This window comes from Oncorhynchus masou, chromosome 21 (assembly GCF_036934945.1).
Source record: "Oncorhynchus masou masou isolate Uvic2021 chromosome 21, UVic_Omas_1.1, whole genome shotgun sequence".
Classification (NCBI taxonomy): domain Eukaryota; kingdom Metazoa; phylum Chordata; class Actinopteri; order Salmoniformes; family Salmonidae; genus Oncorhynchus; species Oncorhynchus masou.
The window spans coordinates 14593605-14613092 of NC_088232.1; the positions used below are offsets into that span (position 1 = coordinate 14593605).

A 19488-nucleotide genomic window follows, 5' to 3' on the forward strand; every position below is an offset into this window, starting at 1 on the left:
GTTGAAAATATGGCGTGAGTGGGCCAGATTTGAACTAATGCCCTCTGGCTTACATGTGTCCAGTGGCTGGAACCACACAGGCCACCTTCATTCCATTCTAAATGGAGCGAAGGCGCTCTGTTTGCATCGCTCTCTATGTAGTTTGAGGTACTTTTGTGCGTAGAGTGTATTGATCCCATAACGGAAACTGGTGCAGAGTGAATGAGACTAGGTGTACGACAATTAATGTAAGGTGTGTATGTCAGGCACAAGTCGGGCTTCCAGCTGTGGCTGGAGGATAATAGGAGGATCATCCTGGCTGACAACCCCGATCTGGAGGAGACGGATGTCATCAAGGAGGCCATTGGCCGCTTCAGGACCCTGTCTGCAGACGACCGGCTGGTAAGACACCTTACACACCTTGTGTGTGTGTGTGTGTGCTTCCTTAATTAACACATGGTGCTATGATACTTTTGTCTGTGAGAGAGATTATATATCTACTTGATTAATGTGGTGTATTCAAATGACCTGGTTCTAATTTATGTGTTCAGTAACATCTAGTAACATCTACTGCGCGTGTACAAGAAAATCCCCCCTGACTCATTGTGATGGTGGAACGTCAACATTTAGCAATACAAGACCCAAAACACACTGTTGAAAATGTTTGAATGAAAATACACCCAAATCTTTGGTGACATTCTGTTTTTGTGCTTAATATTCAATATTTGATCTCAAATCGAAATTGCTGGAGTATAGAGCCCATCTTTTTTTTACTGCCCAAATACTTATCAAGCGCACTCTAAAAGTGATGAAACATCTTTATCCCACAAGACCCCTTATTCCCATGTGACAAGGCAGAAATGCCCCTTTAGATACTTCTTATTTATCAAACACATACAGTTAATCCAAAATCCCCCTGTATCTATTGAAGACTCCTCATCTCCCCCCCCCACACACACACACTTTTGCCCTCAATTCGTGGGGCATGGACTCTACAAGGTGTCCAAAGCGTTCCACAGGAAGGCTGGCCCATGTTGACTCCAATGGCCCACTGGTATGTCAAGTTTGCTGGATGTCCTTTTGGTGGTGACCCATTATTGATACACACGGGAAACTGTTGCACGTGAAAAACCCAGCAGCGTTGCAGTTCTTGACATACTAATTCCGGTGCGCCTGGCACCTACTACCATTCCACGTTCAAAGCCACTTAAATCTTTTGTCTTGCCCATTCACTCTCTGAATAGCACACATACCCAATCCATGTCTCAATTGTCTCTGCCCCTTCATCTACACCACGTGTCAAACACATTCCATGGAGGGCTAGTCTCTGCGGGTTTTTGTTCGACCCTTGTACTTGATTGTTGAATTAAGTTCACTAATTAGTAAGGAACTCCTCTCACTTGGTTGTCTAAGTTGAAAGGAAATTCCAAAAACATTGCTAGAAGGCTGGAAGCTGCTTAACCGGCTCACTAGTGGCGCAGCGGTCTAAGGCACATCACCACAGACCCTGTTTCGAGCCATGGTTTTGTATCACAACCGGCCGTGATCGGGAGTCCCATAGGGCGGTGCACTATTGGCCCAGCGTCGTCTGGGTTAGGGGAGGGTTTGGTCGGGGTAGGCCTTCATAGTAAATAAGAATTTGTTCTTAACTGACTTGCCTAGTTAAATTTTAAATAAAAACCTGTACAACACAAGTTAATTTTTTACTGCAGCATGTACAGTATTTAAATTCCTCAAATACAATTTAAATATTTTTCCAAAAGACCATGCCATTAAATAAAGCCTTTAAGACAACCTGTCAAATTGGTGTGGTTTTATATTGTAAATGTGGAATTGCCCGGGAGGTGATGGTCCTCACCGAAACCCCTCCATTAACGCGTTGGAATGAGTGGTAATTACCATTCCCAGGCTAACGCTCCCTTAACCCCAGGCTGTATACAGACTTATGCCCATCTGTGTTGGTGTGGGCTTATACATACACACATACACAACAACACTATTCACTGTGGCGTATCCATCATATATTCCACAAGATTGGTCAATATATTTAGTCCGTTGCGACATACAGTGCCTTGCGAAAGTATTCGGCCCACTTGAACTTTGCGACCTTTTGCCACATTTCAGGCTTCAAACATATAGATATAAAACTATTTTTTTGTGAAGAATCAACAACAAGTGGGACACAATCATGAAGTGGAACAACATTTATTGGATATATTTCAAACTTTTTTTAACAAATCAAAAACTGAAAAATTGGGCGTGCAAAATTATTCAGCCCCTTTACTTTCAGTGCAGCAAACTCTCTCCAGAAGTTCAGTGAGGATCTCTGAATGATCCAATGTTGACCTAAATGACTAATGATGATAAATACAATCCACCTGTGTGTAATCAAGTCTCCGTATAAATGCACCTGCACTGTGATAGTCTCAGAGGACCGTTAAAAGCGCAGAGAGCATCATGAAGAACAAGGAACACAGACCTGAGACTGGGACGGAGATTTGTCTTCCAACAAGACAATGATCCAAAACATAAAGCAAAATCTACAATGGAATGGTTCAAAAATAAACATATCCAGGTGTTAGAATGGCCAAGTCAAAGTCCAGACCTGAATCCAATCGAGAATCTGTGGAAAGAACTGAAAACTGCTGTTCACAAATGCTCTCCATCCAACCTCACTGAGCTCGAGCTGTTTTGCAAGGAGGAATGGGAAAAAAATTCAGTCTCTCGATGTGCAAAACTGATAGAGACATACCCCAAGCGACTTACAGCTGTAATCGCAGCAAAAGGTGGCGCTACAAAGTATTAACTTAAGGGGGCTGAATGTCCCTGAGTGTCCCTTGCCCTCAGTGTGAGCAAGACAAAGGAGCTGACCGTGGACTACAGGAAAAGGAGGGCCGAACAGGCACCCATTATCATCGACGGGGCTGTAGTGGAGCGGGTTGAGAGCTTTTTTTCTTTAAGCTCCTTGGTCTCCACATCACTAGCGAACTATCATGGTCCAAACACACCAAGACAATCGTGAAGAGGAGACTGAGGATTTGGGGACCCATGACAAATCTTTTCAAAGTTATACAGCTGCACCATCGAGAGCATCCTGACTGGTTGCATCACTGCCTCGTATGGCAACTGCTCTGCATCTGACGAAAGGTGCTACAGAGGGTAGCACTTCCTGCCATCCAGGACCTAAGCCACCCCCAAGCCATAAATAAGACTGCTGAACAATTAATCAAATGGCCACCGGACTATTTACATTGACCCTTGCATTTGTTTTGTACACTGCTGCTACTCGCTGTTTATTATCTATGCATAGTCACTTCACCCCTACCTACATGTACAAATTACCTTGACTAACCTGTACCCCTGCACATTGACTCGGTACCCCCTGTATATAGCCTCTTTATTGTTATTTCATTGTTACTTTTTATTATTTTTTACTTTAGCTCGTTTTGTAAATATTTTCTTAACTCTTCGTGAACTGCACTGTTGGTTAAGGGCTTGTAAGTAAGCATTTCACGGTAAGGTCTACACCTGTTGTATTCGGCGCATATGACAAATAAAGTTTTATTTGATTTGCTACCTCACTATGCGAGGTCTTGGTTCAAATGTAATTCACTAGGATATATTTTGTGGTAGATCTGACTGGCTTTTGCTCAGTTTTTTGCTCAATTTGGACTCTGACCTGCACACCTGCCCTCCCCTCTCTAAAAGACAGACAGGTTTTCAATATAATCAAATTTGAAGGGTCACTGTCATGGTTGGACATATTTAGGCAGGTGCTTGGGCACCTGTAGCCATCCCGACCTCCCCTCGCCCCCCCGTGCACATATCTAGCCCTATTTTAAACCCCAGTCTATTCTATAGTGCTATTACTTGCCTTTTACCTTTGTGATAGAGTAACCTGCAAAAACACACACTGCATTTGTATCTGTGTTCCCCTGTGTTGAGGACCTGTTCGTGACCCTGCACACACCAAGCCACTCAGCGGAGGGAGTGGATGACACTCCGCATAGCCTAAAGGAGGGGAAAAGGGGATCAGAGAGAGATGGAGGCTTTATATGCCTGTTGCTTGGAAACCCAGTGTGTCTGTGGGTAGTGGGCACAGTGTATTGATCTTATGGTAATGATTCCTAAAGGGTGTGTGTTGGTGTGTATGGTTGTAAATTAGCCAGTAAATATACTGCAGGCGACTGGGGGCACATTTAAGGCTTGTATTTACTATTCAGTGAGTCGGGTGTGAAGAATAGGAGTGGGAGGTTGTGAGAACGCGGAGAGTGGGCCCTGCCCGCCACCACGCGCTCCGCTTCATGACTCATCATGGCTCCATTTTACTTCTAGGCCTGCGTTCCAAATGGCACCCTATTCCCTATATAGGGAATTAGAGTGCCATTTGGGATGCTACCCAGGCCTTTTGTCTCTTCCCAGAGAGATACACAAGGAGAAAAGGCCGCCGGGCTGCTGAACAAGAAGTGTCCCTGTCTGCCAGTAGTGATTACACATAACAGGATGCAATTTAAAACTGCATGGCTGAGTTGGGGACCATGTGTGTGTTCGTGTGCTTTGTTGTCAAGCTGTGTATGATACAAATGTCATATTTGAATTTGGTTTGCAATTGAATTCCAACTGAAGACTCTGTGAAGAGAAATATTAACTATTACTACGTATTATGATTTTCTCTCTTCTTTTTTGTTCAGACCTGGACAGAGCGGGCAAAAGGACAGTCTGGAGACGTGGTGGATATGAAAAAACGAAAGCGAGGAGAAGAAGAGGGCAGGGGAGAAGAGAACGGACAGAGTGAGGCAGACAAGACCAGTGCCAAAAAGAAAAAGTCCTTAGACACCTCAGCCAAGCTCTCAGCATTTGCCTTCAACAAAAATTAAACATAAGATCACATCATGGACTGATTTTTTAAATATATTTGTTTATATATATTTTGCTCCATATGTCTGTTTACTTAGGGTTATAGGTCACAACTAAATATTATATAATGCTCATTTGTGGATTGGTGCTGATTTTGAGACCTTTTTTGTTTAGCATTTCATCAGAATATGTAGTCTGTCTCATAGGTTTCCAGTTTCATTAGCACTGTTTGGTATGCTCGTGATGCAGATCTTTCGATGAATAATTTCTTCTCTGATATGTAACTAGGAGTTAGAGGAATTTCATAGATGGCATCAAAGCGAAATATCCTGAGCACTTGAAATAGCTGTGACAAATATAGAACATGAAGAGAGCAACTGATAAGGGCACACATAAATGGTTATTCTGTTCAGCATCTCAATTTAGGTTTTTCCTGTTCACCAATTTCCTCTTAGCTTGTATTGTTTTTAAAACAATATAGTATATTTACTTTTTTTTTTTTATTGTACTCTATCCGACTATTGAATAAAAATAAATGTTTTCCATCCAGTCTTTATTTTTATTTTTTAAATAACTTTTTATAGAAGAACATACAAATAAGCACAACTGTAGCACAATTTGGTCTGCTACTCTATCTGTTTTATTAAGGAAACTGACACCTGTTTAAAAATACCGTAACAATTTTTTTTTTAACATGTTGAGACTGAATAGACCTATAACAATCACTAGTTGTGATTGTGAATATAACGGTAACAATTTACTTGAAGGGGGTAGACATAAGGCATTTGTAAAACAAGTCAAAACAGACCTTGGAGTGTTGCAGTGTCATAACCTTCATAACACATTCAACATCACTGATAATGAGTTGAAGTTATTTATCCATTGTAGGCTACAACAGATGTTTTACCCTGTCTTTTATTTGAGTGCAATAGCTGAATTGTGGTAGCCTGTGATTCACTGGGATTTCCTAACTTTAATTTTTATGAAAAACTATTGAGGAAAAACACTGAAATTTAGAAGTGGTGTAAAGTACTTAAGTAAAAATACTTTAAAGTACTGAAGTTGTTTTTTGGGGTATCTACTTTACCATTTATATTTTTTAATACTGCTACTTCACTACATTCCTAAAGAAAATAATGTATTTTTTACTACAAACATTTTCCCTGACAACCCAAAGTATTGGTTACATTTTGAATGCTTAGCGGGACAGGAAAAGTGTCCAATTCACACACTTTATCAAGAGCACGTCCCTGGTCATCTCTACTGCCTCTGATACGGCGTACTCACTAAAAACAAATGTTTTGTTTTTAAATTACGTCGGAGTGTGTCCCTGGCTATCCATGAATAAAAAAACAAGAAAATGGTGCCATCTGGTTTGCTTAATAAGGATATGAAATAATTTCTACTTTTACTTTTGATACTTAAGTATATTTAAAACCAAATACTTTCAGACTTTTACTTCAGTAGTTTTCTATTAAGGCCTCTTTACTTTTACTCAAGTATGAAAATTGCTTACTTTTTCCACCACTGGAAATATACACCTTTTCCTAAGATTGACATGAATCAACTCAAGTAATGTTAAATCTACTTTTGACATTGTTTATTAAATGAATACATGGTGGCATATTACATAGTAAATTCACTGAATAGTGTATATCCTCCAACTGTGGCATATTCGGATCCATACAGAATGAGTGTTCTGGATTGCCTGACGACTCAAACTGAATTCCAGCCTGATTGGTGACAGATGTTCATGCGAATATTCTAAATTCTGCATAAAAACGTGTTTTCCACCAGAGATGTTTTTACATCAAATTGACTTGTTGCGGATAAAAGGCTGTGCGGGATGATTTAGTGCACATAAAAATACCTTTAGTGGTTAAATTCCCATGTACTGAATATAAAATACAAGTTAAACATCTCACGAAAAATGTTGTTATACAGGGAGTGTGCACACTGGTATTGGCATGTGCGCTCCAGCCAACAGCTCACAGATACAGTGCGGATATAGCCTAAAGGAGATTAGGACAAAAGTGGTAGATTATTTTTATTTGTCAAATGAAAGCCAAGCATTGACGAACATGTCACCAGAATAAGACCCTCGATATTTATTGGAAAGGAGCATCAAGCTCATCACCTTGCACTTTCACCACCCTGTGAAGTTCATAATTTATTTAATCTGTAGCCTAATAAATTGTATGCTCTCTTGACAAGTCATAGTGGGAGGACGACACAAAACATATCATCACATGACTCCCAAGTTTACTTTGTTATTATATACATATTTGCTCATAAAAGCGTTTCCACCGACATTTCTCACATAATTCATTTTACTGCCACAAAAAGATCACCTTGTCAACATTTGGGAAGTTTACTGACAAATGTTCTGTTAACATCAGGCCTTTCATTACATTTTTTTGTATCTGACATGTACTTTACTAGCATAAAAAGGTTGGATGGTTAGAGACTGCCATAATTTAAGTGGTTTATGGTGACCTCAAAATGAGAGGCATTGGCCAAAACAGTCGTCAGTGATTGGATCATCCCAACCAATCAGAGTACCAATGCCAATGACGAATTTTCAAAACGCCCAACCCATTGGTTTCTGAGACCAATCAGACGGTCTAGAATACATTTTCATTCTCAAAACCATCAGGGGGGTACTCAGAGGCAGACTCATTCCAGAGAAGAAACTAACATCAGTGGGCGTGGCGTAGCATTTGGCCGGAGAAAGGAGTTTGGGTAGACAGGCAATGTTCTCCATTGGCTTACATACAACTGACAGAACGTGACGTACACAAAATGCTCGACCAATAGAAATGCACGAGGATTATATCGCATATAAATAAAGCCCATGGGGTACCAACGTCTGAGAGTGAGTGCTTCATGTACTTTGATGCATTCCGGTGACGGCAGTGTACTTTGCAGGTGGTGCATTCAAAAACAAAGCTGCGTCCCTTAAGCGAAAAACACTGGAAAGCGCATCCTCCATTAGTGAAACGACCTTACGTCAATTCTGAACTATGGAGCGCTCAAAACAGTGTCACGATAAAGAAGTGGACAGTAAACCGACTACGAACGAAAGTTCTATTAATGGACACTTGGTAAAAAAAGACAACCAGATCTTGGTAGGCCTAGCTCAAGGGACGGGGACGGCCGGTGAGTCGAGTTCGTACACAGGGTCCTCGGTGGTAGAGGGCTGGAAGCATGAGCGCACCCGAAGTATGGAAGACAACGAGATCAACTTGCCTTGTCTTGCGGCTGCCTACACCACTATTCTCCGGGGGCTCGGGGAGGACCCGCAAAGACAGGGACTTCTAAAAACTCCGTGGAGAGCCGCGACTGCCATGCAGTTCTTCACCAAGGGCTACCAGGAGAAAATCATAGGTGAGTCAGTTGGAATGCCCCTTTCCCCAAGTTGTAAAAAAGAAAGTGACCTTAAAACTAAACCTTTTAATTTACCTGAAAAATAGACATTTAGATGTGATTTACTTAGGCTACTGAACTCCAATCAAGAAATCTGTTTTGGAAGGAGAAATATGCAATTTATTATGCTGATATAACGTATTAATATATATATTACTGTACCAGTCAAAAGTTTGGACACACCTACTCATTTCTTTATTTTTACTCATTTATACATTGTAGAATAATAGTGAAGACATCAACACGATGAAATAACACATGGAATCATGTAGTAACAACAAAGTGTTAAGCAAATCAAAATATATTTGAGATTCTTCAAAGTGGCCAAAGTTGCCTTGATGACAACTTTGCACACACTTGGCATTCTCTCAACCAGCTTCACCTGGAATGCTTTTTCAACAGTCTTGAAGGAGTTCCCACATGCTGAGCACTTTTTGGCTGCTTTTCCTTCACTTTGCGGTTCAATTAATCCCAAACCATCTCAATTGGGTTGTGGTCGGGCGATTGTGGAGGCCAGGTAATCTGATGCGGCACTCAATTACTCATCTTCTTGATCAAGTAGCCCTTACACAGCCTGGAAGTGTGTTGGGTCGTTGTCCTGTTGAAAAACAAATGATAGTCCCACTAAGCGCAAACCAGATGGACAAAAACCCTTGAATGAGTAGGTGTCCAAACTTTTGATTGATACTGTATGTATACACACTTCTTACATCCGTAGTCTATGGTCAGGTGTTTCAGAAGATGCTTAGCCGTACATTCAATTAACTTGATTGTTTTACAAAAAAAACAATGTTCAGTATAAGAGCTACAGATTGTTATTTAGAGCTGTGCAGTACAACATTTGAAATCATTATTGGCACTGGAGACAGGCTTCTCTCAAATGACCATAGTATGTGATTTAGAGCAGTTGAGTACAAAATAGTACATCAAGAAAGAAGGATGCACATTCATAGACAAGTAACCCTACAAATCAAATCAAATTTTATTTGTCACATACACATGGTTAGCAGATGTTAATGCGAGTGTAGCGAAATGCTTGTGCTTCTAGTTCCGACAATGCAGTAATAACCAACAAGTAATCTAACTAACAATTCCTAAACTACTGTCTTATACACAGTGTAAGGGGATAAAGAATATGTACATAAGGATATATGAATGAGTGATGGTACAAGGCAGCATAGGCAAGATACAGTAGATGGTATCGAGTACAGTATATACATATGAGATGAGTATGTAAACAAAGTGGCATAGTTAAAGTGGCTAGTGATACATGTATTACATAAGGATGCAGTCGATGATATAGAGTACAGTATATACGTATGCATATGAGATGAATAATGTAGGGTAAGTAACATTATATAAGGTAGCATTGTTTAAAGTGGCTAGTGATATATTTACATCATTTCCCATCAATTCCCATTATTAAAGTGGCTGGAGTTGAGTCAGTGTCAGTGTGTTGGCAGCAGCCACTCAATGTTAGTGGTGGCTGTTTAACAGTCTGATGGCCTTGAGATAGAAGCTGTTTTTCAGTCTCTCGGTCCCAGCTTTGATGCACCTGTACTGACCTCGCCTTCTGGATGATAGCGGGGTGAACAGGCAGTGGCTCGGGTGGTTGATGTCCTTGATGATCTTTATGGCCTTCCTGTAACATCGGGTGGTGTAGGTGTGTCCTGGAGGGCAGGTAGTTTGCCCCGGTGATGCGTTGTGCAGACCTCACTACCCTCTGGAGAGCCTTACGGTTGAGGGCGGAGCAGTTGCCGTACCAGGCGGTGATACAGCCCGCCAGGATGCTCTCGATTGTGCATCTGTAGAAGTTTGTGAGTGCTTTTGGTGATAAGCCGAATTTCTTCAGCCTCCTGAGGTTGAAGAGGCGCTGCTGCGCCTTCTTCACGATGCTGTCTGTGTGAGTGGACCAATTCAGTTTGTCTGTGATGTGTATGCCGAGGAACTTAAAACTTGCTACCCTCTCCACTACTGTTCCATCGATGTGGATAGGGGGTGTTCCCTCTGCTGTTTCCTGAAGTCCACAATCATCTCCTTAGTTTTGTTGACGTTGAGTGTGAGGTTATTTTCCTGACACCACACTCCGAGGGCCCTCACCTCCTCCCTGTAGGCCGTCTCGTCGTTGTTGGTAATCAAGCCTACCACAGTTGTGTTGTCCGCAAACTTGATGATTGAGTTGGAGGCGTGCGTGGCCACGCAGTCGTGGGTGAACAGGGAGTACAGGAGAGGGCTCAGAACGCACCCTTGTGGGGCCCCAGTGTTAAGGATCAGCGGGGAGGAGATGTTGTTACCTACCCTCACCACCTGGGGGCGGCCCGTCAGGAAGTCCAGTACCCAGTTGCACAGGGCGGGGTCGAGACCCAGGGTCTCGAGCTTGATGACGAGCTTGGAGGGTACTATGGTGTTGAATGCCGAGCTGTAGTCGATGAACAGCATTCTCACATAGGTATTCCTCTTGTCCAGATGGATTTGGGCAGTGTGCAGTGTGGTTGAGATTGCATCGTCTGTGGACCTATTTGGGCGGTAAGGAAATTGGAGTGGGTCTAGGGTGTCAGGTAGGGTGGAGGTGATATGGTCCTTGACTAGTCTCTCAAAGCACTTCATGATGACGGAAGTGAGTGCTACGGGGCGGTAGTCGTTTAGCTCAGTTACCTTAGCTTTCTTGGGAACAGGAACAATGGTGGCCCTCTTGAAGCATGTTGGAACAGCAGACTGGTATAGCGATCAATTGAATATGTCCGTAAACACACCAGCCAGCTGGTCTGCGCATGCTCTGAGGGCGCGGCTGGGGATGCCGTCTGGGCCTGCAGCCTTGCGAGGGTTAACACGTTTAAATGTTTTACTCACCTCGGCTGCAGTGAAGGAGAGACCGCATGTTTCCGTTGCAGGCCGTGTCAGTGGCACTGTATTGTCCTCAAAGCGGGCAAAAAAGTTATTTAGTCTGCCTGGGAGCAAGACATCCTGGTCCGTGACTGGGCTGGATTTCTTCCTGTAGTCCGTGATTGTCTGTAGACCCTGCCACATGCCTCTTGTGTCTGAGCCGTTGAATTGAGATTCTACTTTGTCTCTGTACTGACGCTTAGCTTGTTTGATAGCCTTGCGGAGGGAATAGCTGCACTGTTTGTACTCGGTCATGTTACCAGACACCTTGCCCTGATTAAAAGCAGTGGTTCGCGCTTTCAGTTTCACGCGAATGCTGCCATCAAACCACGGTTTCTGGTTAGGGAATGTTTTAATCATTGCTATGGGAACGACATCTTCAACGCACGTTCTAATGAACTCGCACACCGAATCAGCGTATTCGTCAATGTTGTTATCTGACACAATACGAAACATGTCCCAGTCCACGTGATGAAAGCAGTCTTGGAGTGTGGAGTCAGCTTGGTCGGACCAGCGTTGGACAGACCTCAGCGTGGGAGCTTCTTGTTTCAGTTTCTGTCTGTAGGCAGGGATCAGCAAAATGGAGTCGTGGTCAGCTTTTCCGAAAGGGGGGCGGGGCAGGGCCTTATATGCGTCGCGGAAGTTAGAGTAACAGTGATCCAAGGTTTTTCCACCCCTGGTTGCGCAATCGATATGCTGATAAAATTTAGGGAGTCTTGTTTTCAGATTAGCCTTGTTAAAATCCCCAGCTACAATGAATGCAGCCTCCGGATAAACGGTTTCCAGTTTGCAAAGAGTTAAATAAAGTTCGTTCAGAGCCATCGATGTGTCTGCTTGGGGGGGATATATACGGCTGTGATTATAATCGAAGAGAATTCTCTTGGTAGATAATGCGGTCTACATTTGATTGTGAGGAATTCTAAATCAGGTGAACAGAAGGATTTGAGTTCCTGTATGTTTCTTTCATCGCACCATGTCTCGTTAGCCATAAGGCATACGCCCCCACCCCTCTTCTTACCAGAAAGGTGTTTGTTTCTGTTGGCGCGATGCGTGGAAAAACCCGTTGGCTGCACCGCTTCGGATAGCGTCTCTCCAGTGAGCCATGTTTCCGTGAAGCACAGAACGTTACAGTCTCTGATGTCCCTCTGGAATGCTACCCTTGCTCGGATTTCATCAACCTTGTTGTCAAGAGACTGGACATTGGCAAGAAGAATGCTAGGGAGTGGTGCACGGTGTGCCCGTCTCCGGAGTCTGACTAGAAGACCGCCTCGTTTCCCTCTTTTTCGGAGTCGTTTTTTTGGGTCGCTGCATGCGATCCATTCCGTTGTCCTGTTTGTAAGGCAGAACACAGGATCCCCGTCGCGAAAAACATATTCTTGGTCGTACTGATGGTGAGTTGACGCTGATCTTATATACAGTAGTTCTTCTCGACTGTATGTAATGAAACCTAAGATGACCTGGGGTACTAATGTAAGAAATAACACGTAAAAAAACAAAAAACTGCATAGTTTCCTAGGAAAGCGAGGCGGCCATCTCTGTCGGCGCCGCAATGTTTGTCAATAAATGTTGTTTCTAATGTTTCTCTGTTGCACTTTTCCCTCATTTGTCTGTGTAACCCCTCTTTCTACACAATACCGCTATTTCTGTCCATCCTTAGGAAACAGTTACCTTGCATATCCAGGCTCGACAAGTCCCCTGGTCATCCTTACCAGACTTTATTGGTTCTGTTCTCCACGGTTGGGACTGTTTTAGTGGTGGAGTTGCGGAGCTGCCCCTCACAGTATTATTAACCCCCACCCTCCCCCCACCAAAAACCCTTCTGGAGTTGGTTTTGCGGGGAGCACTTTGAGGTTCTGTGTAATATGTTTGAGGAGACATACGGAGAGAATGTGTTAGTGACACACATCCTCTCTAGCTGAAAAACATGCATCTTGGATAACTTGAGAATCTTGGACCCTGTCTGGTTTATATGGACTCAATGCTCTTTCCCCACTGTTTGAGGTGTTGTGGGAGTGGTATGGAAATGTGAGGGGCCAAACCAAACAGTAAATCCAGCAAAAAGTGAAGCGTCACGACGAGTCACGAATGTGTGTTCAGGAGCACTGAAGCAAGTAGTATTCTCTCCCTTTTTGGATTAGCTCTTATTCTTCATTCCAAGTGCTTTTTAGTCCAGGAATAGGTTTAATCAGATTGCGGAAAACCGCAATCGGTGTCATATTCTCCTTGTCACAGTGAGCCAGTGGCTATATGGATATACACTACAAAATTGTGTTGACACCCCCTTCAAATGAGTGAATTTGGCTATTTCACCCATACCCGTTGCTGACAGGTGTGTGACATCGAGCACACAGCCATGCAATTCTCCATAGACAAACAATGGCAGGAGAATGGCCGTACCGAAGAGCTGAGTGCCACCTTTCCAACAAGTTAGGTTATCAAATTTCTTCCCTGCTAAAGCTGCCATGGTCAAATGAAAGTGCTGTTATTGTGAAGTGGAAACTTCTAAGAGCAACAACGGCTCAGTCGCAAAATCGTAGGCAACACAGGCACACAGAACGGAACCTCAGAGAGCTGTAGCGTGTAAAAATCGACAGTCCACGGTTGCAACACTCACTACCAAGTTCCAAACTGCCTCTGGATGCAACGTCAGCACAATAACTGTTCGTCGGGCGCTTCATGAAATGGGTTGAGCAGTGGAGACGTGTTCTCTGGAGTGATGAATCACACTTCACCATCTGGTAGTCCGACGGACAAATCTGGGTTTGGCGGATGTCAGGAGAAGGCTACCTGCCCCAATGCATAGTGTCAGCTGTAACATTTGGTGGAGGAGAAATAATGGTCTGGGGCTGTTTTTCATGGTTCGGGCTAGGCCCCTTAGTTCCTGTGACGGGAAATATTAACGCCACAGAATACAATGACATTCTAGATGATTCTGTGCTTCCAACTTTGTGGCAACAGTTGGAGGGGAAGGCCCTTTCCGTTTCAGCATTACAATGCCCCCATGCACAAAGTGAGGTCCATACAGAAATGGTTTGTCGAGATCGGTGTGGAAGAACTTGACTGGCCTGCACAGAGTCCTGACCTCAACCCCATCGAACACCTTTGGGTTGAATGGGCCTGGCTCGCTGTCGGTGTTCCAAATCACCCAACATCAGTGCCCGACCTCACTAATGTTCTTGTGGCTGAATGAAAGCAAGTCCTCGCAGCAATGTTCCAACATCTAGTGGAAAGCCTTCCCAGAAGAGTGGAGGCTGTCATAGCACCAAAGGGGGGACCAACTCCATATTAATGCCCATGATTTTGGAATGACATGTTCGACGAGCAGGTGTCCACATACTTTTGTGTATGTGTGAGTGTGAGACTGTGTGGTTGCTTGCACATGCCATGTGTGTTTCGTGTGTGTGCGCTTATGTGTGTCTGTTTGTGTGAGCAAATAAGTGACTCGTTTTGAGTGCCCAGGGCGTACAGGATGTCAGTGTGAATAATGCAGAGCTGAACTGGTAGGTCTTACTTTTATAGGGTCTTCTAACTCCAACAGTGGACAGTCTCTTTCACTCACAAACATACTTAGTTTCTACACATTCTCACTTATTCACAGAATTTTCACTAAAATCCCTCGATGCTGACCCAGAATGTCATTTCTGTGTGCTAATAAAAATAATGACTCGTGTTTGTTGCGCAAGACGGGGTGTGTTAAAGGGTTTGTAGTGGAATGGAAATCTAGCCCTATGAGGCTCATTGTCCTCATTATTTTAATATAGTGCATTATAACATTTTGTTCATAGGGCATTATGACTAGGCTGTATAATTCCTTATCTAGTTGCTTATTAATTGCTTATCTAGATGTTTATAAGCAGTTATTAGCACCTATGTCATGCATTATTATATATTTTGCAATAAATGCATTATGAAGCGGGTTCATGTTACTTCTCATTTATGCATTATGCTATGTGCTTATTATGCATTAGGAAGAAGGTATTCATAGGAAGAGATGCCATTCATCTTTATGTATGATGCTATCAACACATGAGATTCCAAGAAAAACCTGAATGGCATATCCTTCATAGCTGCATTTGAAGGCAATCAGCAATATGCATATGTCACGTTCGAGTGACTCACTTTTGTCAAGTCGTTGACCATAGTTGGTCACCGCCTTTCAAAGTGTTGCTTTATAGGTATAAATTTGTCAGACTTGATGAAGTCTCCTTCGAGTTGGTGCAGTTGCTTCTCACCAAGTGCACCATGCAGCCGTCACATGCATTGTGGGATGCACTATTTGTCAACCAATCATTAAGGTGTTTCTTTCTCATTTAGGTGTTGATGCGAAGGGGCAGGGGGAGGACAGCACTGCTACAGGGGATTGAAAGGTAGTGAGGGAGGAAGGGAGAGAGGAGAGAGAAAAAGGGAGATGGGGATAGAAAGCAGGTTGGCCACCAGCGCTTGACATCCTGACAATTTGTAATGTAGCCATAGTGACTGTGTGTGGTTTTTGTCTGAGATGAGTTGATGCTGATTTGATTTCCTGTTCTTTTGCTGTGGCCCAGTCACGTGTGTGCGTGTGTGTGTGTGTGGAACCAGACTGGTGAAGGGCAACTGCTCTCTGAACATCTGCTGCCCTTAGGTTGGTGAGATGAACTGGGGACGGTGCTCGATTCATCAGTAGAGCTTTACCAAAAAAACACATACCGGGCTGGGAGAGAGACATTTGGAGTACTGCTTGAGTGGAAAACCCAAACAGTAGCACTGTTCCTTTTAAGCACGGTCAAATATTATCATTAATGGACAGAACAATGTTCTTAATTACTTTATTCTAACCTACTGAATGTGTCAGAGAGCAGTGAATCTATGAAAGACCGTTACCTCCAATTGTCAATAAAGAAACCATAATATTCTAACAGTGATGTGAAATCAGCATTTGTTCATTTTGTTTTTTAACCAGTCTAGTGAAACTGCACTTGATATTCTAATAATTCAACTGACGGTCCAGATCCGGACCCAGAGCAGGGTCAATACAGACTGCGGGTCCCAAAATAATAATTAAAATGTAAAAAAATATATATATTTGTTTTATTAGGAATTCAGTCAAATCTCATTTAATTTGTCACATGCGCCCGAATACAACGGGTGTAGACTTTACTATGAAATGCTTGCTTACGAGCCCTTCCCATGGATGCAAAGCGAGGTTTTTAATTTCCTGGCAGCCTATCTACTGAGGTTGGGTTGGAGTGGGAGGTAAAGTTACCATGGTAACATGGTGAGTGAGCAGAGGGTCTGACTTGTTGCTTTAGGGTCCTGCCTTGTTGTGGTTTTGCAGCTTGTCTGTGATGATTACAAAAAGAAAAATAGTAACACGAGGAATAAAGTACACAAGAATGAAGCTATATACAGGGAGTATCAGTACCAGATCAATGTATGAAGTATATATGTACATAAAGGCAGGGTAAAGTGACTAGGCAGGATTGATGATATAATAATATTAAATAAACTGAGTAGCAGCGTGTGTGGGGGGGGTGTATTTTGGGTGAAAGTGTCAGAGTGGTGTGTGTGTGTGTGTGTGTGTGTATACACACACTGTATATAGTCTTGTGAGTGGACATAGGGTCCGTGCAAGATGCAATTTTTTGGGCCTTCCTCTGACACCACCAGATATAGAGGTCCTTGGTGACAGGGAGCTTGGCCCCCGTGATGTACTGGGTTGTCTGCAACACTCTCTGTAAGCGCTTTGCGGCCAAGGGTGGTGCATTTGCCATACCAAGCAATGATTCAGCCAGTCAAGATGCTCTCGATGGTGCAGCTGTAGAACTTTTGTTTCAGCCTCCTGAGGGAGAAGACTATGTGGGGGTGTGTGGACTATTTTTAAGTCTTTAGTGATGTGGACTTTCTCATAGTAATTGAGTACCCCTGCTATACATTAACCTTTAGTTTAATTTAGCAGATGCTCTCATCCAATCAGCATATAGGCCTTGTCTGACTTATCAAACACTATGGCCTAGGGTGAAACTACTGTTGTTGTTTAGTTTAGCCAGTGATCTCATCGCCATAGCGCCCAAACCGGCTGCTGCTTGTACAGACAAGTGGCAAAACCACATCAACAAGGCAGGACCCTAAAGCAACAAGTCAGACAGTCCACTCACTCACCATGTTACCATGGAAACTTTACCTCCCATTCCAACCCAACCTCTGTAGATAGGTGGCCAGGAAATTAAAAACCTCCATCAGGGAGAAGGGAGGGCGCACCGTCACAAATAGATAAAAACCCATTGATTTATTTGAACAATGATATGAGCTCCGCTAGGAGAGAAAATGAAATAAAATGACAAACAGGAAGAGCGGTAGGGCTATATGGGAGTCGAGATATAATTACAATGTTTGCCAGATAAAAACAGCAGGCTTATGGAATGGAGGTAGAGTGAATGATTAGGTTGCCGAGGGCTGTCTGGTCTCGTCTGTTGCGCGTCTTGTTAAGTGTCTCGGAGCTGTATGGCGTCGACTCGATGGGCCTCGCACTCATCTGTCTCACTCTCTTTTTCTCTTTGCTTCCGCAGACGTGCTGAATGACGCAATCTTTGACGAGGACCACGACGAGATGGTGATCGTAAAGGACATTGACATGTTCTCCATGTGCGAGCACCACCTGGTGCCCATCTTTGGAAGGGTAACCTATTTGCACCCCAGACCCACACCAGTCCACGATGCACAATCTCCAATTATGGGGAATTTCTTCTAGGTTGGATCCTGCAATAAATCAACACAATAAAAATAAGGGTTTATATACATGTTTAACTCAGCGAAAGTGCTTCTCAGACAATCTTGTTCACAACAAGGAGTAGGCCTACTTTCTATATTACCTTGGCTTGCATGGTTGATTTTTATAAATTTTTGTGTGCGAGGTTGAAGTTGTAGGCCTAATTCTGTGGCTGAGGTGATGCCACAATTTGAAATAAAATGAATAGGCTACTGTACTCTCATGCCTAATACCCCACTGCTAAGCACCCCAAATAAGTGCCCCATGTAGAAACATCCTCAGGGGCACTGATAAGGCCTTTGTCCACTGAGCCTGTAATTGAGCCCAGCTGTGATTAAACTACTGGTAAGGAAAAATGGCAACCGGCACTGACCAAAGTGGCATTCCAAATGGCACCCTATTCCCTGTATAGTACACTGTTTGTACTATATTGGCAATAGGATGCCATTTGGAACACACCCCAAATCAACTGAAATCCTGTCAGTGGGGCTTCAAGTGAGACACGGTTGCTCTTTAGTACTGTAGACCTAGCATCCTCCCCTCTATTCTCCCCTCATCTTACCCTGCAGGTGTTTGCCATTTAAGACCAAAGAAGGAGGCCATTGATCCTTCCATATCCTTTTCACGGTGCAAATGTGCCGTGATGATAGCGGTAGCAAGTGTCTCCCCTCTCTCTCTGGACACACACACACGGGTCGTTTTTGTCTTTGTGGTGTGTGTTTGTTTGTCAGCGGCTGGCTGTCAGAAGGCCACATTACTCCCGTCCACCTAATTTCCCCGCTGATAGCTCCCTGTTGTCATCACAAGTGTTAGTCACCTCTTATCAACACACTTATATATTTCCCCGCGCATCTATCTGAGCCGATCGCCGAGCGCTATAATGACTCACCGTTTTCTGCCCGCGAGCTCAGGGCTAGATTAAAAATAATATTTTTTTTAGCGCGTCCAGTCAGTCGTCTTTTAACGCTTTTAGTGTCTCTTATCACCTAACAACAAGGTGGTATTTGTTTTCATTGAGTTATGCTGTTAGGCCTACTTTTACACCACATACCTTTGAAAAACCATGATGCCCATATCTGATCCTCACTTTTAATCAAACGCAAATCCCTTTTTTTCAAAGTGAAGATTTTTCTTCATTTTTTAAATTCACCCTGTTCAGAAATTAATTTTATCACTACCTAGCAAAAAGAGGGAGAAAAGAGTAGGAGGGGAAATCCTTGCATTCATGCCCTTTCTCTCTGCCTGTTTCAGCACATTGCTGCTGACATTTGAGTGGAGGGTGGGTGGGGAATGGGTGGAGGGAGGGAGGGGGTATTTAGCCTTCCAGTCATATGCAGTAGCAGGCTCACCAGCTGGATGGGGAGGAGAGTCGAGCTCAACCCTCTTCAGGCCTTTCATCTGCTGCTTATTTATCCATGGTGCAGACGTGACTCCCTTACCTCCCCTTCACTTCTCCGATGGCCTTTAGATAAATGTTGCCTTTTGTCTTTGCTTCTTATGATTCTTATCTTTCCCACGCAGCAGCCCATCAAGGTGGAAAGCAAATGTTCAGCTTGCCTTCATCACGTGAAGAGAACTTGTTGAGAAGAAATGTGTTC

At 43.4% G+C, this 19488-nt stretch overlaps 2 protein-coding genes across 6 annotated transcripts in view; both read left to right on the top strand.

Annotated features, from left to right (window-relative positions):
- The window catches only part of wdhd1 (WD repeat and HMG-box DNA binding protein 1), a 43522-nt gene extending 38141 nt beyond the window's left edge, over positions 1 to 5381 (top strand). For all 5 annotated transcript variants that reach the window (XM_064927527.1, XM_064927530.1, XM_064927529.1 and 2 more), the window contains exons 25-26: positions 246 to 381; positions 4671 to 5381. In XM_064927527.1, coding sequence (XP_064783599.1) covers positions 246 to 381; positions 4671 to 4856 — 322 coding nt within the window. In that variant the 3' untranslated portion in view covers positions 4857 to 5381. The remainder of the gene's footprint in view (positions 1 to 245; positions 382 to 4670) is intronic.
- A 2317-nt stretch (positions 5382 to 7698) lies between these two features.
- The window catches only part of LOC135507840 (GTP cyclohydrolase 1-like), a 29697-nt gene continuing 17907 nt past the window's right edge, over positions 7699 to 19488 (top strand). The window contains exons 1-2 of the mRNA XM_064927534.1: positions 7699 to 8223; positions 17691 to 17800. Of these exons, the coding sequence (XP_064783606.1) occupies positions 7860 to 8223; positions 17691 to 17800 (474 nt within the window). The 5' untranslated portion in view covers positions 7699 to 7859. The remainder of the gene's footprint in view (positions 8224 to 17690; positions 17801 to 19488) is intronic.